At 40.5% G+C, this 24,756-nt stretch overlaps 1 protein-coding gene across 4 annotated transcripts in view; it reads right to left on the bottom strand.

Annotated features, from left to right (window-relative positions):
- The window catches only part of HERC4 (HECT and RLD domain containing E3 ubiquitin protein ligase 4), a 29,002-nt gene extending 4,664 nt beyond the window's left edge, over positions 1-24,338 (bottom strand). The window contains exons 1-23 of one of the 4 annotated variants that reach the window (XM_079313169.1): positions 24,199-24,338; positions 23,301-23,448; positions 21,860-22,149; positions 19,039-19,198; positions 17,902-17,978; positions 16,015-16,236; positions 14,407-14,498; positions 13,132-13,262; positions 12,470-12,630; positions 12,071-12,147; positions 9,976-10,100; positions 9,388-9,447; positions 8,847-8,958; positions 8,327-8,516; positions 7,162-7,334; positions 6,116-6,232; positions 5,079-5,102; positions 4,449-4,547; positions 3,142-3,309; positions 2,897-3,040; positions 1,869-2,035; positions 1,068-1,134; positions 771-853 (exon numbers count right to left, since the gene is read on the bottom strand). In XM_079313169.1, the coding sequence (XP_079169295.1) occupies positions 771-853; positions 1,068-1,134; positions 1,869-2,035; positions 2,897-3,040; positions 3,142-3,309; positions 4,449-4,547; positions 5,079-5,102; positions 6,116-6,232; positions 7,162-7,334; positions 8,327-8,516; positions 8,847-8,958; positions 9,388-9,447; positions 9,976-10,100; positions 12,071-12,147; positions 12,470-12,630; positions 13,132-13,262; positions 14,407-14,498; positions 16,015-16,236; positions 17,902-17,978; positions 19,039-19,198; positions 21,860-22,085 (2,675 nt within the window). In that variant the 5' untranslated portion in view covers positions 22,086-22,149; positions 23,301-23,448; positions 24,199-24,338. The remainder of the gene's footprint in view (positions 1-770; positions 854-1,067; positions 1,135-1,868; positions 2,036-2,896; positions 3,041-3,141; positions 3,310-4,448; positions 4,548-5,078; positions 5,103-6,115; positions 6,233-7,161; positions 7,335-8,326; positions 8,517-8,846; positions 8,959-9,387; positions 9,448-9,975; positions 10,101-12,070; positions 12,148-12,469; positions 12,631-13,131; positions 13,263-14,406; positions 14,499-16,014; positions 16,237-17,901; positions 17,979-19,038; positions 19,199-21,859; positions 22,150-23,300; positions 23,449-24,198) is intronic. The other 3 variants (XM_079313170.1, XM_079313172.1, XM_079313171.1) reach the window with 3 other exon arrangements.
- Positions 24,339-24,756: the final 418 nt, after the last annotated feature.

Raw genomic sequence — 24,756 nt, 5'->3', positions numbered from 1 at the left:
TTAAGACTTTAGCTCTTATATTTTCAAATCCTAAAGTGCATTAATGCATAGCTCTAAATTCCATATGAAGTGTTAGTTAACTCTCTTCACATTCTGGATAAAACAATCCCTCTGGGCCTGTGATCCAATGACACCTTACAGCCTCAGGCCCCAAAAAGTATAAACAACAGTGAATTGAGGGGGAGCAAACTGGGGGAATATGACTTCATTGCCTGAAGCTGTAATTAACCCCTGGAGGATTAATCCCTGAAATGCAATCAGACCAAACTTCTATCTGAAAAACTGGTGACCACCATCCACCTTGGGTGCAGCCTGTGCAAGGCTTTGGCTGCCCAGGGTTTATCTACTGAAGGCCTTTCATAAATACCCACTTTATTCTCATGCCTTTGTCTAGCCTCTCTCCTAGGCAGCCACTCCAAGGCATCAGCAGAACCACAAACATTTTTCATCTTATAAAATGTTTATGACTGGGGTTGGAAGGCACCTTTGAAGATCTAGTCTGACCTCCTGCCATGAGCAGGGACATCTTCAAGCAGACCAGGTTGCTCCAAGCCCTGTCCAAGCCTGCTTTGAGCACTGCCAGGGATGGGGCAGCTACAGCTTGTCTGTGTCATTACAAGACAACAGCTATTTTAACAACACACGTGAGAAGAGCTTGGGAAAAGAGCCAAAGTAGTTTTGCCTCCACAAGCAAAGGGTATTTACAGCAGCCCAGCAACACCCCCAAGGCAGACAGCAACACCAAATAACCTCTAACCCACAGAACTCACCTATTTTGTTTGACTACAGGAATGTCAGCACCTTTAGGAACAAGCTCCTTAATTTCTGTTGTACCAAAGTTTTCCACAGTGATCTATTTGAAACAAACAAAAACAGTATAAATCTTGTTTATTGCATAAAGTACTTCCTCCCACCACTTAGTTAACAGCAACATGAATGGCAGACACAGGAGCTACAACTCATGGGAATCAGCTGCTGATGCTTTTGTTCAAACACTCCATCAGAGGCAATTAAAATAGATGGTGTGAGCTTGGCAAGACATACTTCAAACACTACATAAAACTTACAGTAAAATTAAGACAAAATGCTTCCTCTATGTCATCCTCTGGATAGTCCAGTAGCTGTTGCATTCCCCTGCAAAATAAGTTACAAAATACTTGCACCAGGGGAAAGATCAAAGATGAATTGATTTTCCTGAAGTATTCTTTATACTTTGATACTTCTTAAATTTGAATTATCTTTCTACTGTTATTTCATTTGTTATCTTATTGACTTGCACCTTGTGTAGTGCTGGGAAATTCCAAGCAATCACTTCCTTTTGAATATCCCAGGGGGTGAAGAGAGAACTATCTTAAGTCCTATCTTAAGACTTCAGCTAAGGGATTCCCAAAGCAGAGGCAGTTAGCATTTAAAAATCACTGACTGGCTCTTTCATTAACATCTTTGATTTCTCCTTGAACTTATGAAAACTTTAGCATCCACAACACTAAGCATCCTTTTAATCAAGCATCCTTTTCTGCTCATTTGAGCCTCCTACCTGCTAGCCTAGTAAATATTTAGAATGCATTTGTTCATGAAATGAGCACAAGCATTTTCTTGATAGATTTAATTCAGAACTAAAACTATGTTCAGACTTAGGCTTTTAAAATTGATGGCTAAAACTCAAGGGGTTTGAATTTCAAGGGGTTTTTTTCTTAAAATTCTTGTACTGTTTTAACAACACTAAGTGCCAAATGTATCAAATGACACAAGCATTGCAATTTACTCTGAGTTGTTTACCCAGTTACTGTGGAAATGTTATGTTCTTAGAGAAAATTGTTGATTTCAAAAGTAATTTCCAACAACACCCATTTTTCTCTCTTGCTTACCTGCCAACATCTGGCATCAACTCTTTTAAGTCATCCAGGGATGGTTTCTTATTCAATAGCTTTTTGTACAAAGCCAGAGGAAAATGAAGGTCTACAATAGTAAAATTATATATTGCTAGCCCACAGACAACACCAATCAAATGAAACAAGTCACTGTCTTCAAAGGTCTAAGAACAGAAAACAGACAAGATGGTTTAAAATAAAGAAGTTATTTTAACCTTGCAGAGTCCAGGAAGAAGTGTACAGTACAGTATAATCTGAGTGAATTTAATTCATATTTTCTTTAAATGTGCATGTATCTGTAAGTACCAAGGAAAATAGGATAAAGTTTAACCAGCTGAGACTGAAATCCAAGGGAACAGAATTCTTTCTACTTAAAATTAAAAGAGCTGAACTGCAACATATTCTGTGTTACAGGGGACCCATACTGCATTAAGATTCTGGTTTTGTCAGTGACTTTCTATTGCACTATTCAAGTGATAAATGATGTCAATTTTAAAAAAAAGTATTTTGGGGAGGAAGAGGGAAGAGCTCACTATTGACACCCTCAGAATTAATTAGCAAGGCTTTAAGCACACCTGTGGAAATTTAAATATTCAGGTTTTTGGGATCCAGCCACCCCAGCCAGTGCTGTCTGAAGGAGGACTAAAAAGTCCTGAAAACTCCATGATCACTATTACCCACAAATGCAACTGCACACAGGAAGACTCATACAACATCCCACTTCAAAAATTTGTCCCTGCCCCCTTGATTTCCTGATCCTGCCCTTGGAATCAGTTTGTTCTGGCTACTTCTTCCTAAAAAACCTGGCTGGCTTGGGGACGACCAGTAAAGAGTAAACAAGGAATGGGGAAAGCAAAAGGGGAACAACAAGGAATGGGGCAAGTTTTGACCTAACAATGACAAAAATAAACTTCTGAGAATATTTGCTTCAGCTCCTACTCTTGAAATGCAACAATCACAAACTACAATGTTCATATAATATTAATAGTGCAAGTTAAAAAGACTGAATATAGATCAGAGCCTACCTTATCAGAGAACCAGATCAGCCTGGACTCCTCATAATATCTGAACATTCCATACTTGGGATCTAGCAACTCTCTCATGATGAGCAGAAAAAATTCTTTGCGAACTCCTCCAGCATCGACAGCTTCCTCCCCTACAAAAATCACCTGAAACACACAACTCAGTGAGCATGGGCTGCAAAGAGATTGGAAAGCAAGGTTTGTCCAAAAACACCTTTAATCACTGAGAGCAGTATGTGCTGCAATACCTTGAGAGGCTTCTTGTAATCAACATTCTTTGTTTTCCTAAGGACCTCCACAGCATCCCCTACTATGTTGTCCCTCCGGACCATCAGGATCAGGCAGGGATTGACAGATTCAAATACTGGCAGGAAGAGAGAAGATAAATTCTGCCTGTGGGCCTGATCCACAGCCATCTGCAGAAAAACAAAGGGAGAGTGTCAGCAGGTAGGAAAAATTCCTCCCAGTATTATCCAGCAGTCTTGTCTGCAAAAGTGCAGATGGGAATAATTCATGTGCCCAAGATTTCTCTGTATTCCTTTTATCTTGGAAAATATGTAATTTCAGGAAGTATTTTTCCTTTACCTATTGCTCTCACCAATGCTAATGCTCAGGTAAGTGTAAGAACCCAGGTTTTGACATTCCAGTCAAAATATCTTGGGTAACAAAAGGAAGCAAAAAGATCCTGCATTTCATCTAATGAAGAGTAAGCTGTTTAATATAAATCTGGCATGAAAACAAACATAATTCACAGCATGAAAAGCAATTTAACTTGCATGATAATTTCTGTCAAATTTAAAATTGTCTGAAAAAGAAAATGCTGTTGCAAATGTTCTAGGTACAGTAGAGAACTCTTGAGAGTTTGTGTGCTTTAATAATAATTAATATTGTTACTGGAAACATTTAATGTGAACAGTTCCCCGAATCCATCAAGTGCTGGTATTGACTGTGCATATACATTTTAAATGCATGAAATAATATTTATTATTAATTACAAGAGGAAGGTAGTATTTTTCTACACAAGCCCATTACTTGAGCAGGACTTCCATCATCTGATTATTGTCAGACTCAGATCAATGACCCAGGTAATATTCCAAGCCTGCTCATATGGGAGGTGGGGCTGGTTGTTCTGGGTGGTGCTTGGGGTTTTATTTGGGTTTTTTTAATTGCTGCACATTTGGGGGTTTTGTACTGTACTATGGGTTGATAACAAAAAATCCATCTCACAACTGAAAAGAAAAAAAGCTCCTTAGAAATGTATGGCAACTACAAAACAGTTCAATTTCAATGTGACCCCACTACCCTTTATCATGTACATACCCTGAGATTAAAACTAGAGCCTTGATTTTTTTAGGGGAGACATTACACAGAGTTTAAAAAAAAACCTAACCAAAACCAAAAACCCAAACCAAGCAAACAAAAATCAAAAGAAAAACAAAACCCCAATATAAATAATAAACCAACCAAACAGAAAAAAAACCCAACAGGAACCCCCAAGGTCCTCAACTCTGGGAAAAAATAATGAATTTGTAACACAAAAAACTGAGTCTCCTACCTGCATCTGTATGATTGCATCTGTTTGCAAGAGAGTTGTCTTTGCCTGGGCATCAAATACAAATGGGTATGTGCAAATTATAACAGGAATATCTGTTAACTGGAATGAAAAAAACCATGTCATAGCTCAGCTTGTTCAAAAGCCACAATCGTGGTTAAAAAAGCCTTTGCAGTAGCACTCATTTAATATATCTATTTTACTGGAAAGAGAACTCAACCTTGACTTATCATCAATGCAGAACCAAAGCATCTCAGGAACATTAAGTAGATTTTTAATAGTTTAGTACTTCAGCCAAAAACAAACAAAAAAAACCCCAACAGAACTCAATCAAGCCAAACCAAATCAAGCCAGGCACAAACGACACTCTCACTTAGCAGATTTGAATTTCACAACTGTTACTGCAGCTAGTGGGTATCAATAAATAAATAAAGTAGCCTTTTTACCAGATGCTCTTCCCAATTTGCAATAATGACAATTACATATTTTTGCACCACAAAGATTTTTTTTCAGATTACAGCCATGGCTAATTTGAAGCATTACTCCCAACAGAACACAGCAGACAATCCTTGACATTCACATTTCTGATTTCCTTACATTCTTCAAAAGAAATCAGACTGCAACCAATCTTACCTCAGTTAATCCATGGTTGACATCCTATGACAGCATTTGCACAAAGGTAGCAACAATTAAGATGAAAAAGCAGCATTAGTGTCTGCATTAATTACTCATCTCTGATGTAGAATTTTAAAAATATTTATTTACTGCTTCCCCCCCAAGAGAAGGTTTACTGTGAAATAAACATGAACCATAAACATTCTAATTAATTTATTAAACACAAGCTTGTCTTTCAACACCTGTTTATCAGTCTTTATAAACAGGACTGTTACAGGGTTTATCAGTCTTTTAAAACAGGGCTGTTAAAGTACCATGTTTGCTTGAATGCAAAAAATTACACATTTAAAATGTTTATTTCCACACATCAATTAATGACATCTGCTGGTACTGTTGCAAAAGAATAAAATATGGGTGGCTAGAGAAAACTTATTAAATTACTTACAATATTCTTTCAAAGCCGAAGTCAAGGAACTGTGGCAAAAACCTATCCAACTCACTAATTCTCTGCACAGTCATTAATTTACTCCCACTTAGCACTTGTTTACAGATGCAGCATTAATTATCTCAGTTGTGGCTGCTAAACTCCAAGTGGCAAATTCCATCAGTTATCTGCTCCTGTAGCTCTCTGCTGCACTTCCTGACTCATTACCCAAGACAGCTTCCTCATGGACTGGACCTGTCTAATACAGCAATCCTGATTATTCTGGATGTTCTCCTGTTGTGGATTACTGTGGATTATTATTCCTAACTTTTTTGACATGGCAAGTCTCCAGGGACAGCATTCTACATAACTTTTTAACTGACAGATTCAAATATTGAGCAGTACCAGTCCTAGAAATGACACCTTAGAAGAAACACACCCTCTTAATAATTCCTCTTTAGCCAGTACCTGACTCAAGTCTGTTCAACACCGGTCATCTGAGAAGGTGTTTTTATGAAAAAGAAGTGCCCAGACTTAGAGAATCTATGGATTCCTTTAAAGGGATAAAACAAACACAAAACATAGGAGGAAAACACCCACAAAAACCCAAATAAAAATCAACAGAACTTACCATTCCCAGTACCTGCTGCTGGAACCAGTTGGCATAGTCATTTCTGATATCTATCAAATCTTGTATCTCATGAATGTAAAATCTGTCATACTGTATCACTTGTCCTCTTTCATTCACCTAAGGAAGTGCAATTTATTTTTTTTGTTAGCTTTCAAAGGGATATTTTCCATGTTTTTCAAGAATTTGATACGTCAGCCACAGATACCCAGCTACCAAAAAAAATCTAGAAAAACAACAGTGCCTACAAGAAAGCAAAAAACAATGTTAAAGATATGGATACATGAGCTATCCAAAATCCCATCACAGAGTGCAGGAGAATACAATTAAGTGCACTTTGAAACATCATATGACCTCCCAGGACAGAGATAATACACATATTCATGTCCACAATAGAATAAATACTTGCTCCTGTATTCACACAGGTTTAAGAGCTAGGATTCAATAACTCTAGTCTTGCTATAGTATAAATACTATTACCTGTCAGCAAAGGAACAGCTTCCATTTTAAAACATTAAGCTTAAAAAGAGAGATGTGGGAAAAGTAACTTTGTATACTTGTAGGACAGTATTAATCCAGAAGCATCCACATTTTCCTAAGACCCACTTCCTTTCCCAAGGACTGCTAAGTACTGCTAACTGGCGAAGCAGCAAGACACTTAGAAAGATCCTGCCTTTATAACCAGATAATCTAAGTCTGCTTTTCACAAATCCCTCCCACATGCCCCTCCAAACCACCACATACTCAATCTGCAAAATATCCCAGAGCTGTCACCCTGTTTTTCCCCTCTCACTCTAATCCATACTCTCACAGGTGCAAATGACTAGGTGACTCTATGTTCCCAAAAAATAGTTAATTCCATCACCATGTCATACTGGAAACCAGTATCCCAAGGATTCACAGGTCCAGATGGAACAACCACAGATATTTGTGTAGATATTTCTGATCTTCCAAACTGATCAGTAACTCAGGTTCTACCAACCACACAGCACAGAGATGCTGGCAAAGCCAAACAGCCAAGGAACTGTTTAGAAACACCACAAACGTACTCTGTGCAGTATTTCCAGAACTCTGAAGGCTGTGTGCAGGAAATTGGTGAGTATTCTTCTGTCAGAAGGTGGAAGGCCCATCTTGCAAAGCTTCAAAAGATGCACTACAACATCCTTGTAGAGTTCCACTATCTTGAGGAACAAGGGAGGTTCAAGTACAGACCACCAATTTTCTGTCAACACATGGTGAACACGTAAATTCAGTACCTGTCACTGCCACACTGTTACCCTTTTAACCAAGAAATATATTTGGCCAGAAAGCATAAGCATCCGTTACTACAGACCCTAAAAACAAGTTGTAACACAACAAATGCTCTGTTGTTAGACATCAAATCTTAGCCCCTTCAAGTCTGTTCATGCAGACTAAGTAACAGCATCACACAGTAACATTTATAAAAATAGATAGCTCAAAACCTGCAATCTTAAGCAAACAGCAGTGAGAGCAATAGAAAATGATGGAAAAGGATCTAGAGTTCAAAAAACAATCAGCTTGCTTTTCTTTACTCTCACCAAAAACTACTGAAACAACATAAGATATTACAAGGCAAAGAGTAACTGAGGAAAAGGAAAGTACCCTCTCAAAAAGAAACCAGTTAAAGGCAAAATATTCTGAAAACAATTCTTTAAGCTGAATTTCAGCTGACAGAAGTCACAACAAGAAAGAAGTAGAAGTTAAAAAACCAGAATTATTCTCAGCTGCATGTTTGAAGACCACATCTTGGCACCAGTGAGAAAAGATCAACAGCCTCAGAAGCTCAGAACAGGTGCTGTAGTCACAACCAAGACAATTTAACATCTGCTCTGCAACACTTCTGTAAATTGCTCAGAGCTTGTTAGCTGTCTGACCACATAATTTTCACTTTAAAGAGCAAAGACACATATCAATTACACTGAACTACACAGTTTAATTCCTCCCAGGTGGCACCAGTCCAAAAACTACAATAGCAGATGAATTCACAGGGATGGCCTGTTAATTCACCCTGAAGCAACAGAATAAGTGTTTTCTTACACCAAGCAATGTTAAGCCTTAACTTTCTCACTGGGGAATTGTACAGAACTGTAAATACACAGCAGGTGCTGCTGAGGCCAGGTCTTCACTGAGGGAATTTCTGTACATTTTCATCTGCAGATCCTTAGTTTTAACAGTAAAAATTCAGTTTCTTACCAAGAACTTTCAGAGGAGCTTTTTCTAGGTTCAGAATAGCTGCTCCAAAAGGAATAGCTAACGTTGTGAAATTGTTCTCATCACTCATCAGTGGGCACTCTGGCAGAGTGAGATACAGCCTCAAAGCTTCAACATCTGGTAAGGAGCTGGTCAATTTTGGAATAAGGTTCTTTTCCAAACTAGCTGCCACCTACAGCACATCAGAAAATTCCGTTTATTTTAATACAATTGATATTTTAAACAAATGCCCATGTATATGAAAACTAATCTCAAAAACAATAATTAGGAGCTTCAGTGAAAACTATTACACATTTAGAAAATGACAGTAAATACTAACATATAATATGCTGATGTGTCACCCAATTGTCACAACAAAATATAGTTTCACACATTTGCAGTCAATATATTAATGAGTAAATAAATCTATTTACAGGGTTGGACCAAGCATAAGAGTAGTATTTCTGGAGAGCTGTAACCCAGAAAGATAATCCCAGACACAAGGAAAATAGACAGAACAAACCTGTTGGGATATGTGAGCATGCTCAGGCTGTATGAGTTTGTGAAAGAGTAGTCTAGCAGCATTCATATCAACCCCTGAGAATCTAGTGCTGGTTTTGTAATGATCATCATTGCTGCAAGAAGAAAAAAAAAAAAAATCAGTAAGACTGAATCCTGTGTTCTCAGAAACTCAAGATTTTTACCCCTTGAATTTTAGACCTACTGACTAAGGATTTAAAATATATCAGACTTTCATTTTTTATATGGCCTTCGAAACAACTGGAAAAAATCTTTAACTGCAAGAAAATCATGCAAAAAGACTAGGATGCAAACCAGCCCTTGAATTACAACCAGCCTGTGGCTGATGAGCTTTGCTGGCTGACATGGCAGCAGCCAAGACAGGCTGGAGCCATTCTCACTGAAGCAGCTGACAAACACAGGGCAGGAAAGCAGCACGAGTTTCAAGAGAGGCTATCAGAGCACCAGAGAGACAAGGGAACCTTGGAAGTTGTCCCAGCTGCCACCACTAATGCTGTGCACAGGAAGGCTTGTTAAAAACTTACCTCAATGCCAAAAAGCTCCCATTCAGGCACCCAGCTGAGGAGAATGCTCCATCAATTTCACTGAAATTGGTCACATGAAATGTTATATTTGGCTTTCCTTTTAAAAATTAGTATTAGCAATTTAAAAAAACCTGTATTTAATCCCTAATAAATTACTTTGTGCAAAAGATGGGACTGACTCAAATGTGACTAAACAATACTAGATAAAACCTCCATTCAAGACTCAACACTTAAGACAGCTCAAATCACAGCCAGTCTCACAATTTAATTGCTTTGCATACTCTTCTATTAAAATAGAGGCAATAATCTTTGAGTTGTTCTCATATTCCTTTACATGTATTGCTATTTTTCAATGTGCAATTAGATACTTAATTTCATCTTGCACAGTCATCTAAACTGAAGCAAAGATTACACAGTCTCAAGGATCTAAACCACTCAACAAGCAGGACAACGAAATTACAGCAAGAGCTCAGCACCTCATAAATTCTGTAATTAAAAATAGCTCTGCTATGTATGCCCAAAGCCCCATAAATGCTCAATTCAGAAGCAGAATCACCAAAGGCTACTTCTTACCCTTACTTCACTTACATAGCTATCTCTACAGGAAGTCTTCCAGATGGGAAACTCAGCAATCTCTGAATAAACGTTTCATTCACAGTCCAGATCTGCTTCAAAAGGTCAGGATACCTAAAATCATCTGGTGGCACCATGTTCTAAAGAAACATTAAAGAAAGCATCAAGAATCAGGCACACAAAACTGATTTCCAGAAAAATCAGCCCTCTGGTTGAGCTGAGCTGACAATTTGCCTACCCAGACCACAGCTGTGAAATGCTGTGTTTAACAGTTCTGCACTCCCTGTGAAAGCAGAGCATGCACTAAAACCATCTCAATTGGGTGTTAATTCCCACACCTTTCCTAAAGGCCAGCCCCTTAAACATCACTGGACTCTGTGATGAACACTAACCCAGCTTTAGATGTGAGCAGCAAGCATCTCCTCTCCAGCCAGCAGGAGCCACTTAGCTCCCTGCCAAGCTGTGAGCACACAGCAAAGGAGCCATTCAATTATCAGACAGATGTTCTTCCACCCCACTTCCATCAGGCTCCTCTGAGAATGAATCATGCTTCTGTGAACATGCCCTGCATCATCAGAGGAGCTGCACTTGCAAGTGCTGCTCATATAAAATGAATTCCACTAAGAGCTGGAATAAGAGGAAGAGAAGCAAGATCATTGTTTTCAGTAGGAGCACTGGTTCAAAAAGAGATGGCAAATAGCACCAAAAAGAAGAGAAAGCATTCCTCTGAGGCTGCCACCTGACAACACTGAGCTGGCTCAGTGTGACAATGACTGCCAAGAATCAGCTCTTCTGATCCCATCCTACAGCATCAGGACAAGGAGCACTTTGCCATTTCTGTCCAGCCAAAGAAAACAACTCAGGGAGCTGAGCTGCCCAAAAACTGACTTGAGAAAACTGATTTTGGCTGGGGCCCCTTAACTGGCAGGGACACACAGCCCCCAGGGGCACAGTACACACAGAACTTTGGATGGAATCTGCACAAATTACCAAACTCAAGGGTACTAAAAGGGATACTTCTTCAGCATCAAAGTTCATCTATTGCTAACACTTTTTCCACAGAACAGGCCACAATAACTGCATTCATACAGTCTCCAGTTCACCTCAATTAGTCTGTCAGAAACTCCTCCAGTAATTATGAAAGTTTTTAAGGAAGTTTTAATAGACAAGTTTTGAGTCCCTATTACAAGCAATTCTCCAGTTTACACCTGATAAGCAAGTTTCTCTCAAATACAGCAATGGTTACAATTCTATCAGAATTTAGAAAAATAACCCAAGTCAGTCCTAGAGAAACTGCTGATTCTGTACAACCAGAACAGGCTCTGAGCACAAAGCACTGCTGCAAGTCTAACCTGTACTCAGTTTTTCTTCATAAACTTACTTCCCCACTAAAATTCATTTTCCCTTGTGTCCAGATTAGTTTTCACCCTACATACTCAACTCTTGATGCTTCATTAATCCCCATGGTCTAACATCTGCTGAGCTGTACTGGAAGCAGACCCATGAATCTTCTTGCTTTTATCTCCCAACTCACCCTCCAATAGCATTTTCTTCCCATCACACTTCCACATTGCCATTTTTACTGTAAAGCCATACTAGACTTTTTTACATACTACAATTTCAACACATCAATTCTTGTTATTCTAAAACTTAAGCTTTAAGACTATGATAAAACTGTGACATAACAAACTATGTCACCACCACCAATTTTTAGCAAAAAGCTCCATTTGTTTCCTCACCACTTTAAAATGGCTACAGAGCAGAAGGCACTAAAGCTGCTGCTGTCAAGAGCTATGAGGAGGACTGGGCAGGGAGCAAAGAGCTCAAATATTCAATCAATTCTTCCCTTACAACATGAAAAGAAGTGCATTCATCCATTAAGAAAAAAGTTGATGCCAAAAAGTCTCAAGAGCTTCTTGGCAGCTAATACACCTGGATCCAACTCCTCCAGGTGCTACCATGACTTAGTGCCTTTTGCTTCCACACTGCTCTAACAAGCTTTACAATATAGTCACATGCACCTTCAACATCAAAATCCTTTAAAATGCATCAAAAAAATGAAAATCCAACTTTCACAAGCTTTGGAACCAAATGACACTTAATTTGTTACCTGTGGATAAAAGTAGTGTGCAAAACTTTGGTCCCCACCAGAGAAAATTCTCTTTACACAGTAGCACTCCTCAGTGTCTGCAAAAGGAATAAAAACAGGCCACTGTGAAAATGTGAAATTGAAAATTATTGTAACACTTGGCTACAAAAAGGTTTCCTTGTAGCAGAACCTCACTGATACAATAGTTAAGACCATGTTTCCCAGAAGTAAGTTCCAGGTCTAGTGCCACCCCACCAGCACAGGCATGTCATTGCTGCAGCAGGAACACAGAGCACAGTAGAATCAAACTGTTTGGGAAAAACAACTACAGCCCGTATTTAGATAAAATCTCGAGAATTTTAAGTAATCCACTATAGAGGAACATGCAACCAAGAAGCAAATCCACCAGCTGGTGCTTACCTGTGCTCATTGGGCTCTGGGGGCTATAGGGAATCCAGCTTCCTTTCACTGTGAAGGGACTTTTCCTGTTACTGGTGGTCCCTGTCCCTAACTGCCCGTTGCCTCCGAGCCCAAAAGAGTAAATTCTTCCAGAAGAAGGGACAAATGCAGTGGTGTGCTGCCTAGGGCAAAGAGAATTCAGTAACACAAACCTAAGCACTGGAACATGCTTTGTGCAAGCCTGGCCAGGAATTGTGCTGAGCAGTGTGTCAAAGGTCCTGTCATACCCAACACTCCACTGCTCCCCTGCAATGCCCTGCCACTGGCAATATTCCATTTACACTCCAAAGCCAATCCTCTTCTTTTATGGAATGGAGCTGCCAGTGCTTAGCCCCTGTGTGACCTCTAGAGCATATCAGAAATGAATGCCTGGAGACTGCCTGCATCTCCTTTCCCTTCCCATCCTGCTCAACTCCAGATGCCCCTCTCACAGGCCTGTGAGGAACCAGTTGGGAATTTGGGCAAACTGTTTAGTACTTTCCCAACACACTTCTTCAAGAGGAAATGAAGTGACAGCAACAAATACCTCCCCTGACCACAAAGACTAAGAAAACCCCCACTTCAATAGATATAAAGTTTTATATAAAACAAGTTATCTGTAAGATTCACAGAATAGACCTTACCTGCCACAGGTGATCTGTGTGACAACACTTCCCATAAGCTCAAAAACTTTCCTTGGATTTATCTCGTGGCTGGTAGAGTTATGACCCAACTGACCATAGCCTCCAGCTCCAAATGTAAAAACCCCACCTTCCTAAACAAATATATTTTTTACATTAGGATAATTGCATATCTCAGAACATGAAACTTCACAGAAATAGGGGTTTAATAAATCTTCTCTGATGAACTTGGCATTGCAGGAAAAGGACAGAAAATATACAGGGCACAACAGGCTCCTGAGACACAGAAGTTAACTTGATTTATGAAAACATGGCACAGCTATGAAATATTACCTTACTTGTGTTAAATTCACTCATCTATCATTAACTTATGTAATTTATAGATCCTAATCCTTATTTCTCCTCTTTTCCAGTTTCCTTGATGAACCTCACCCATATACAAACTCCCACTGTTAAGAAGTATACTTTGGCTTTGAAACTCTTAATACAAATTTTGAAGTGATTAGCAAACAGGAAGCTGCCCTGCTCAGCAGATGACACAGCCTGACTGAAACAGCCTCATTATTTGAAAGCGTAAGAAAGCAGAAATTTCAACATTGTTGTAAGGCAAGCACTTTTTAAAGTGTTTTTATTAATCCAGAAATTAACCCAAACCTTCAATGTTTAAACCAGAAATATTTTCAGAAATTATACACCTTACCTTACAACAACTCTGAAAATTGCCATTTTCTGATGCTTTGAAATTGTGAATCTGTTTCTTTGAACTCTACTGTGCATCAGCCAGGCCCTCAGATGGAAACCACCACCAAAACTGCAGCACCCACTGAGAAAACCCAACAGCCTCAGTCACTGAGTGGGGATAGCAAACAGTGCCAGGCTTTTCTGAACTTCACAAGGACTTGGAGACTGCTCACACATATACACAGTAGTGCCTCCAAAAACTGAATCAGCCCCTGGCTCTGCAGGGGACAATGGAGCCACTCACATGGGTGACAATCTCTACAAACATACAGAATCTCAACCAAGCCCACTGGCATTAAAGCAAGTTTGAAGTTAACTTCTATGCATGAAGAAGGAAAATACGCATTTAGAATGCAAGATTTCTTGTGTTTGGAATTTTTTTCAAATATTTAACCATTCTTCCAATCTTCCCCTAACCTAATCCCATAAATTTAGAAGAAATTTTATTCAGAATTTAGTTTATTATTTCCTATTCAGGTAGCATCTTCTCCTAGAAACTTTAAAGAAGGTGGAGGTACAGGTTACAAAGTTCTGTACCTTTGTAAGGGCAGCAGTATGATCTTCTCCACAACATATATGGACAACCTTCTGACTTCTCAGGGACTTCAGCAGTGTAGGAACATACCTGTCTGAAAAGTTCAGTAAAGAAAGGTCACTTATTTTGAAAATAAAAATCAAAACCCAGTTTTGCTCATTTATTCTAATCAAGTAAGCATTTTAAATTTTTTAGCATATAATGCAATCACTCTGACTAAATTTATGTATCTTGGAGATAGAAGTGTTACTACAGAAAAAAACAGGGACTACTACACTGAACAAGTTTGCAGCCCATGCTCTCATTTTCACTAGCCCAGATCATATGTCAATACACAAACCACAAAATATGGAACATTACATTAGACCTAGCACTGGCCATGAGAAAAGGAAATAAATGATGATTGTTTTGAATTGTTTATGTATTTCACATTTTTAAAATGTTCCTGTGAGTTGGTACTGCTGCCTTTTCCTTGGTCCTAACAATGAAGAGCCAGGCCCAGTTAAGGGGTTTTTACTTCCAGAGGATACATAAAAGGGATACAAAAGAAAAGGCAGAGAACCATCTAGGCATCAGTATCAGTTTGGCTTCTTTGGAAAGTATATTTAATGCTGCTAACTGCATAACAGAATGCAGCACTGGACAAACAGGAAGCAGACCTAACATCCCTCCATCGCTAGGACAAAACAACTTTGCACAAAAGTAATTTTTTAAAATGTTAGTGCTAATGTCTTAAAACCTGCCAGGAATTCTAACATGTCTGCAAGAAACCCTATGAAGACATTTAAAAAGGATTTTATTGAGAAGTGATGCTACATAAAAACCTCAAGTTCCACACATTACAAAGAATATGTAGAAGCAGGTGAAGTCTCCCATGATTTCTGAAAAATAATTGTAATTTTCTTATTACATGAATGTGACAATTTGCTAGGCATTCAGATGGGCATTTCATTTACAACCCATTTTTTCTATGTTAAATGGTGTTGACAACAATGAACCAGGAAGAAAATCTGAACTCATTGAACTATCTATAGATTATCCCTCACTAAACTGTGTATTACAGGACCCTGGCAGACAACACTGCCATCCTGGAGCCCTGTGAGCAGACACTGTGCAAGTAACACAATACAACCAACAAAGAAACAATTTTTTGTCTAATCTAACCACTGGCTAAAAATCACCGAGTGTCATCACTTAGCAGAGGAAATTTTGGAAATGGTTAGCCAAAAATTGTGAATGATTATCAAAAGTGGCCTAAGAATGTAAAAGTAAATGGCAGTAAAAAATGAAGATGGTTTAAATGTGACTACTAAGGACAACCAATTAGTTTTGAGAGATTACTGCTTTTGCCAAGCAATTTCATCCACATAAAACTCAGTTCAAACTAACTACTGCACAGTATTTTAATTCAATCCCATTAAGCCACAGGAAGAAGCAGAACAGGGAAGGAACACAAGTGAAGCAGGCAAGAATTCCAACATAAACACTGTCAGCTTTCTCACTAAAAAGAGCTCAGGAAAACACCTCTCTATCTTCTTCATGCAATTCTTCTTTGGATTCCCAGCCCAAAGGCACCAGCATGAAACTCCCCTAAAGCAATTCTTACTTACCATTATCATCATTTAGACCCAGCTGCCCGAATTTGTTGCGTCCCCATCCGAAGATGGCTCCAGAAAGAGTGAGTACAAAACTATGAGCTCCTCCTGCTGCAATCTGTGCAAAAGGGATTCCCAGCAGAGATTTAATCACTTGTGGTGAAGTTTGTTTTTTATACTCATAACCTAAGCCCAGCTGGCCATATTTGTTTTGTCCCCAGGAAAACACTTCACTTCCTGTTTGAAGGAAAAAAAAAAAAACACAACCAAGAAATACAATCAATATGGTTTAATAATAAAATGTTTATCCACTGTAAGAAAAGCTAAAAGTTAGACTGTCACTCTTCAAATATTTTTGAGTTTGAAAATGCATACAAATTACTGACTTCTGAAGCTAAGTATTCTCCTGCAATTTGCAGGCATTCAACTCAAGCATTTAATCAGACTACAAGAATTTAAATTGCATTCAAACCCCTCAAAACTGCTCTTAACATTCCTCTTCCAACAGGGGCCAGATCAACTGAGTCTGGTTATTACAAAGCAAGACACTGCTCCATGGGAAGCCCTTCTACTGCACACGTGATTATGCAGAGATCTGATAAAGCTGCACCCTGGACGTGGAAAATTTTCTGACTTCCAATCAAAAGCCTCATTTAAGATTTTCTTAAGTAAGACACAAATTTTCACACAAAATTTAACAGTATTTAAAGTATTTTTAAATACTGTCTTCATTATATGATCAATGAAGCACAAGGTTTATAATGTCATTTGACACCTTATAAAGAACAAAACATCTGCAGAATGACAATCAAAGATCTGTTTATGTTAAGACTGCCTAAAATAAAATATTCTCTTCAACAACCAATGTTTTTCCAAGGTATTTACTATCCTGAAGATTAACACCCAAACACAAGATAATTTACTTTTGCTGATGTGATAGATCTTCAAGAGCAATGTTATCTTCAAAATGCTTCCTATGTCTCTCCCATCTCAACTTTGCAGTAAGTTTTATCAAGATGAGGAAACAATGAAACCCAACCCCTGAACTCTCAGATTTTATTTATTTACAATAACAAATAAACCCAGAAAATCCTACAGTCCATGTCAAGAACAGAAACAGAGCTGCAAATCCATGAACTGGCAATAAATAGTGACGCTGTACTTGAAGCCTGTAACTATTTAAACCAGTGAATTTTAAATCAAAAATTCCTGTGACATTCCTGCACCTTTGACCAACAGAACACTTGACAACACATCTCTGCTACTCCTTGCCTTCTACTACAGATCATAACTCAGGCAAAGGGTTACTCCTAAAGCTCTGCCTGCCCTGAAAACAAAGGCATTTCTTTGGTTTATAATGGTAATTGCACCTGGGAATACATAATGGCACAGGAAATGCTCAACATGAGGCCATGAAGAGTCACATAGAGAATCCAGGCACATATAATCAGTATAAACTACTGTATTTAAAGAAAAAAAAATAGTTCAGCATACAATTAACACCTGCCTCCCCACAGTTATTTGCTTCATATTTTAAACACACATTGTTAAGAAACACTGACAAACTACATTCTTTCTGGAATTTTGGTTTGAGTTGGTAAGTCTCCATTAACCATCTTCAGCAGCCACTTCTCCCAAGTGGAAGTTTTGGCCACAACTCTCCTGTCTTGTGATAAGACAACCAACAAGCAAATTTAAATCCATTTTTGTTTATGGAGAGCTGCACTAACCAGACATGCAGTACAAGGAGGCCAATTAAGTATGTGCACCCCCAGCAGAAATCTGAAGACAGGTATTTAAACTTTCCAAAGGTGGCTTGTATGTGACATGGCATTTTAACTATGGAAGCACCAAAAAGCAGAGATAAGATATTACACAAAACTTCAGGAGAATTTGGCTTACCTTTTGAGAGTGCTAGCGAGTGATAATAACCACAAGCAACTTGAACAATCTGGATCTCTGACAAGCTTTTAATATTTCTATTGAGGTAAGAAAACAGAGAAAGAATTAAGCTACCAGATCATGGGATGAAATAAAGGGTAATATACAAAATGTGAATCCTTTTCACTGTGGTATATTAAACATTGCAACTTAAATTAGACACTATTTAGCAAAATTTGAAGTCAAAACTGCTTCTTTTCTAAATCTTTTAAGGTTAGGTTCTGTCTTATTTTCAAATAGATAAAGTCTGTAAAAGTCCATAATGAAGAATTAGGGAGATACATGTGCTGGGAAGGCAATTTTACAGAGCTGAATGGAGGAATGAATACGGAATACAACAAACTCATTCTTACTTTCTAGTTTCCAAAACTTCACTTTACAGAGCTAATACATATTGTACAATATTATAAAAAAGTTGCAAATACACCCACATGTGCACTAAAACTAATAATGTTTTCAACTTTGGATGAGAAAAAAGTTTATAAAGGGCCTGTGAGTTTTAAATTTGATGCAGACAGAACATTTTTAATATTACACTCATTAATTACTAAGGTTCCAAAGAATTGTTACTTTTGTGTGTGGACTTCAGATAGCTGGAATGCTTATGGCATTCTGAAAACAAGCCTGTGACCCTGGCCAACATGAATTTTTTAAACTAGAAAATGTATGATTCAATGACAGCTGAAAAGCCTTGGGGTGGAAACAGAAGTACAAAGATTGGACAGCAAATGTACTTTCTTCAAATTGAAACTTTAACACTCTACTTCCCTTTAGCTTCTCTTAAATGGCATTCATCCTCTTAAAGTACCCATCCTCCTTTTCCAATGTAAGTCTCATTGTTAGTGGAGGACTATTTAAAAAACCAACAAACAAAAACACCCCAAAAAGCAACAAACCAAACCAAGCCCACCTGAAATACACTTCTCACATAAGATGACTTTTTGAGAAAGGAAACTGTCTAAGCACAGAAGTCAAGTATCACAGCTGATATGCATTTCCTGTATTTACACAGCTTTACCTGTAACAGCAGAATAGCTAACCAATGTGATTTAAGCACATTATTCAAAAAAAGGCAACTTATTATGTACTATTTTTAACCTGGGCACTCTGACGCATTCCTCTGTTCCTGGCAAGCCAAGCTGTCCATCAGTAGCCAGACCCCAAGCATACACCTGACCTTTGTCATTTAATGCAAGAGTGTGGGCTTCTCCACATGACACAGCTACAATATTTTGGGCATCCAGTGCACCAACATGCTCTAAGAAAAGAAATAAATAAAATTAGTTGGTTAAAAAAAACCAAACAGCTATTAAAAAAGCCAGGCTTGTTCCAAACAGTTTACACAGTACTAAGACATCAACTGGTGTGACACTCAACTAAGGCCCTAAGTTCTGCTGAAACACTCTTTATTTACAATTATAAACATGTGATTCTAAGAGAAATAAGTTAAATTTGACACCCCAAAGTAACCAAATCTGGAGCAATACACAGAAGTGCACAAAAGCTGCAGCCTGATCATAATGGTTCCTTCTAACCTGGCCATCTGAAAATGAGTGCAGAAACTCTATTAACAGTAAGGTCAAACAGATTATTGTCAAATGACTACACGTGTAGACATTATGTAAGAGGAAAACATTCCACCACAGCAAATTAAATTCACCTATTCACTATTAAGAGAGAGCCTGCAAAACAAGGCAGGGCAAATTACAGACTAAAGCTACTGATTTTGCAATGAGCTACACAATGTCTTCTTTATAATGCAAAATACTGTAGAAACAGATCCTAAAGAGCAATTTTTCTAGACATGTAGTGCATGCCTCTGAAAAGCACACACTGTCTGTGACTTTTTTTCCAGCAGCCTGCACCAATGCATTTGGAAACACTCAAAGCATGGTTTTGGGCTTATGATTTGTGACCAGAAGTCTAAAAGTTCCATTTCAGCAATAAGTGGAGAAATATCATCAGGGCCTGTCATTAAGGCTGGAATTTTTAACAGTTCCCCTAAATAAGGGAGTGCTTGGACATTTTACTCCCAGTTTCCAAGCATAAATTCTATTCCAGCCTAAGGATGGCACAGCACTGAAAAAGCCTGTGTATCATCAATGTTATGGGCACTCTGAACACAGCCTAAGTCAACTTCAAACCAGTAGCTCACATTATCTGCAGCACGACAGACACTCAGCTTCCAAAATAAACTACCACAGGCAGCAGATACAAGCTCTTTTTATTACATCCAGCTGCTCTGACTAAAGAGGTTACCACCCCAATTCTCCCATCAGAGCCTCCCACAGCCCTACAAGTGGGAGAGGTCATGGAAGCACTCTCCAGATTAGTTCAGGCCATCTCCCCCAGGTCTGAACCAGCCAGCCTGACTCTGCCTAAAATGGATCAAGGAACAGTCATGCAGTCCCTAAGACAAGTAGAGCTCTAAGAGCAGGAAAGAGGAAAGGTAGTGGGACAAGGAGGTAGCAAAGACACACAGTCAGCAACAACATTATCTCCAGTTAGCAGAAACACATTCAAAAGAGAGCATCCACCCATCTGTAAAGATACCAAGCCTCTCTGGACTGTGGAGCTGAAGTCATCCCAATGCTCTGACTTCATACAACACTCAGCAGTATTATCAGTAACCTCTGGGTGAAAGGAAAATTAGGGAGGACATCACAATCCTCATGTGTCTGAGCATGTTTAAAAAAAAATTATAGCAGGTCCATTACATATGAAAGGCCATGCAAATTAAAAGTCAGACATATATATATATATAAGTTGTGACCTTTACATTTAAAAGACAATTCACCATAATTTTCAAAGCAGGCAACAAGCAGAGTAAGTTTGACACGCTGAGTTTCTCTTCATGTTCATGAAACAGATGTTTGCAGAGGATTAAAGCTTATCAGTTTTCATATCCACATACTCTTTCCCAACAGAAGTCCACATTAGTTAAAAAAAAGTTACATCTCAAAAAAAAAAAAAATCTTTAACTGGCATCAAAACTGAAACTGTGTAAAGGAGAACTACAAAAATACCTCGTGACACCTCATCTCCATTTGAAAAATGTGTGGGAAATATTGAGCCAAGCAAGTTGTAGAAGTGCTCTAGGAGTGATGAGAAGGAAGTGCCAGGAAGCCCTTGCAGCTTGTTACGCTGTGCTGTAAGCAGTGAGCAGCTCTGCTCCCTGGCTCTCAGCACCAGCTATGACTCACATGCAAGCTCTGAAGGGAGCCCATGTGCACACTCCTCTGCAGTCCCTGCAAGATGTTTACCCACTTCTGCTCCAGAACTGCACTGGGAGGGAGCAGAAACACACACAGAACACAGGTGGGAAGAAAAAAAGCCCCAAGAAGGGTTACACAGCATCCTTTAGGCTTTTCCAAATCCTCTCCCTGTAGTACTGCATATGCTGATAAGTCTTTTATCAAAAGTTTTATTTTTAGTTCTTGAAAAAAGGGGAACATTGCTTTAATCAGACCTGCTCTACATCACGGATTAGACAACTAAAACACACTGCATGTTTCTCTGCTGTGATATGCCAAATACTCATGTCCACCATACTCCAACAGCCAAACTCAGACATCAAGTACAATATCCACCCATGTATTGCAGCAGGTCAGTTCCTCTTCAGATTATAAACAGGCACTGAGTCTCCCATGGCTTGAAATAAAAAACAGTGGCAGTGTCCAGCAGCACAGCATGCAAAAATATGGGGGGACTGCCATGTTTCAGAGATGCATGTTTCCAAATGCCACAATAACCCATCCCAGCAAAGTAATGCTTTTCCAGTTACAAATATGTCCATTTTTGGAAGAACTGCTGGGCATAAATTTGCCAGGTGCACAGACACTGGCAATCTTGGCTTTGATGAAGCACAATAAAATGAAAGCCACACACAATTTCCACAATTCATCACTTCCATACTTACCAGGTCTTTTTCTGGCTTTTTCATGGCCTAGTTGTCCTAGATCGTTGCATCCACATGTATAAACAGTCCCATCATCCAGGACAAAAACAGTATGTCTCAGTCCACATCCTACATCTCTGACCCTTTTATTTAGGAAAAAGTCACTTTTTCTGGGTTCTAAAACAACCTCTTCATCAATTCCACCCAATCCAAGCTGTCCAAAAGATGCATTGCCCCAGCACAACATGTTTACGCTTCCTTTTATCAGAGATCTTCCAACTCCACTTTTCTAGAATATTCCTTCTGCGTAGCTGTTAAGAAAAAGGGAAAAATGTACATTTTTCAGTATTGTCCCCAACATTTACATTACTTTATACACAGCATGTAATCCATGAGCTCACTTTCTCTACACCAATATATTAAAAGTCTGAACAATTTTTAACAGTGGGATTTGCTTTCTGGGACAAGGTTTGCATTAACTCTGCAGTAAAATACTTTCTCATTTCAAATGCAACTTGTAAAATGTGCAGGTCACTGGTTTCATGTAACTTTGTTTCAAAAACTTAAAATAAAATATCATTTTTTGTAAAACTCCTTTAATCCCCAATCCAAATGTATACAAATTTGCAGTTGTAACTCATTCCAGCCAGGGGAAAGGACTTCAAGTATCTCCCAAGGAGGCAGTAGAGGCTACTTTCTTTACTTGAGGCGTTGCAGGACTCCAGCACTGTGTACGGCCTCAAGATCATCACCAAAAACAACCCTTGACTCATAGCTTGGAAAAAATTGGTCAGCTCTGATCAATCCAGTTATGCAATACAAAGTACAATACACTGTGTCAGTCATTGCATCTAAACAACCAGGCAACTGAACTTAGAGCTGGAAAGAAAATAAACAGCTGAAACTCAAGTCCCCAGTCTTGAACTACAATCAACACCAGCTACACCTTCAGCTACTCTGCAGTCACAGGAGGCCGTACACACCCCTAATCCCTAAATTACAATTATCAGTGTTTGTGCTGACAGACTCTGTACCTTTTTTGGAAAGGATTCAAAACTGCCCTTCTCTTTCACTTGCAACAGTGAATACAACAAAGAATTGGTGGCAATGTTTTCTCTACTACTTAAACCACATTTCCATGACAGCAAGTTCCCCTGTATGTAAAAGACAATGTAATCTAATGGGAAATTGCTACAAATTTTCATCTGTGACCATTATTTAGAAGATATTCCGCAGGGTCATAACATGGATGAACTATCTAAATCCCAAACTGCTCAAAGAAGCAAGCCAACATTCAACATCTAAGCTTTGCATATTCTTGTCAGTACAACAGGATAAACTGCTTCTCTTTGCAAAAGCCAAAACACAGTAAACAAAACATTTTTGTGACCGTATGAAAAAAACCCAAAAGCAACACCGAACCACAACAGCCAAACAGCTTAAAATATATTGCATTGTTTACCTATCTCAGGAGGTGAGGCATGATCAAATATTTCCCTAGCTATATCCTACCACATTCAGAAGGGGACATCGAAACGAAGACGTCTCCAGTTAAGACACAGCTACGCAGCAGCACATGTCACACATCTGGAGCAGTGACTCGCTTCAGCCTGCAACACAAGAAATGAGAAAATATGTATGATTACAGTTCTACAGATTTCTATAGTCAAGACTTAGCTCCATCTCCAGCAGGGAAAAAAAATAAGGCAAGTTCTCCTGTCCATTGAACTCTATATGTATTTCCACGGAAGGCGGGGTTGCGTTGTTTTGTTTTTGTATCACCGAAGAGTCAGTAGCCAAAGTTCTGTACTTTGATCTCAAATCACGGCACTCTTTCACCCCTGTGCGTGCTCCTGAGAGCCAACTCGCGCCGCCAGCTGCTGGATACTCCCAAGGGTGACGTCGGGAGTGAACCCGGGGCCAGCCCGGAGGAGCCCGGGGCCGGCCCGGAGGCGCCCGGAGCTGGGGCAGCGGCACCGCTGTCCCGGTGCCCGGGGCGGGAGGCGGCGCAGGGAAGCGCCCGGCCGCTGGGCGCAGCTGCGGCCGCTGCCGCGCGCTCAGGCCGTGCCGTGAGGGGAGCCCGCCCGCCCCGCCGCTCGCCGCGGCCCCGTGCGCTCCCTTGGCGGGGCTCGGCTCCCCTCGGCCCGGCGGCGGAGAGGGGCGGCGGCCGGGGCGCTCCGTGCCCCGCGGCTGCCGGGCTGCGCCGCCCGGCCTGCTCCCAACCGCCCCGGGCCGCACCTGCCCCGCGGCACCGCCGCCCGGCCCGTCCCGCTCCCGCGTCCCGCCGCGGGGCCCGAGCGCGGCCCCGGCCGCTGCCCCGGCCGGCCCGCCCAGCCCCGCCGAGGCTCGGCGGCACTCACCGGCGGCAGCGATGCGCTCCGCTACCCTCCGCGGCCCGCCCACCGCAGGCGCTCGCCGGCCACGGCCGGGGCGTGAGCAGCGTGAGCGGCCCCGGGCGCGGTGACAGGGCCCGGCCGCCGCTGCCGCGCAGGCGCCGGCTGGGCGGGCGGGACCGCGGCGCCCGCTGCACCGCCCGCCTCCCGCCGGCCCGGCCGCGTGGGCAGGGGCGGGGACGCGGCCGGAGCCGCCGCCCGGGGCTCGCCGGGGCTCCGGCAGGGACGTTGCGCTCAGAGGCGCCGCGCGGTTCGGTTCTCGCCGTTGGGCTGGGAGCAGGCGGGCCGAGGAGTGACAGCAGAAGTGAGGCTGAGCAGAGGCCCGACGAGTGACGCTCTGGTTCTCCCGCTGTGCTCGGGGAAGCGCTGCGCTGGGCGCGGAGCTCGGCTCTTCCCTCCGCTGCTGGCTGCAGCTGTACGCGTTCTGGGCATGGGAACGCTCAGAGCCGTCCTTGCGTTACATCACAGGCTTTAAACTGAGAATTAAAAAGCTTGAATGGGTTCTGGGGCAGACAGCTCCCTGAG

The sequence above is a fragment of the Erithacus rubecula genome (genome assembly GCF_903797595.1).
Source record: "Erithacus rubecula genome assembly, chromosome: 9".
NCBI classification, from domain to species: domain Eukaryota; kingdom Metazoa; phylum Chordata; class Aves; order Passeriformes; family Muscicapidae; genus Erithacus; species Erithacus rubecula.
The sequence above is the reverse complement of the archived record's forward strand: the minus strand, read 5'-3'. Positions and strand labels throughout refer to the sequence as shown.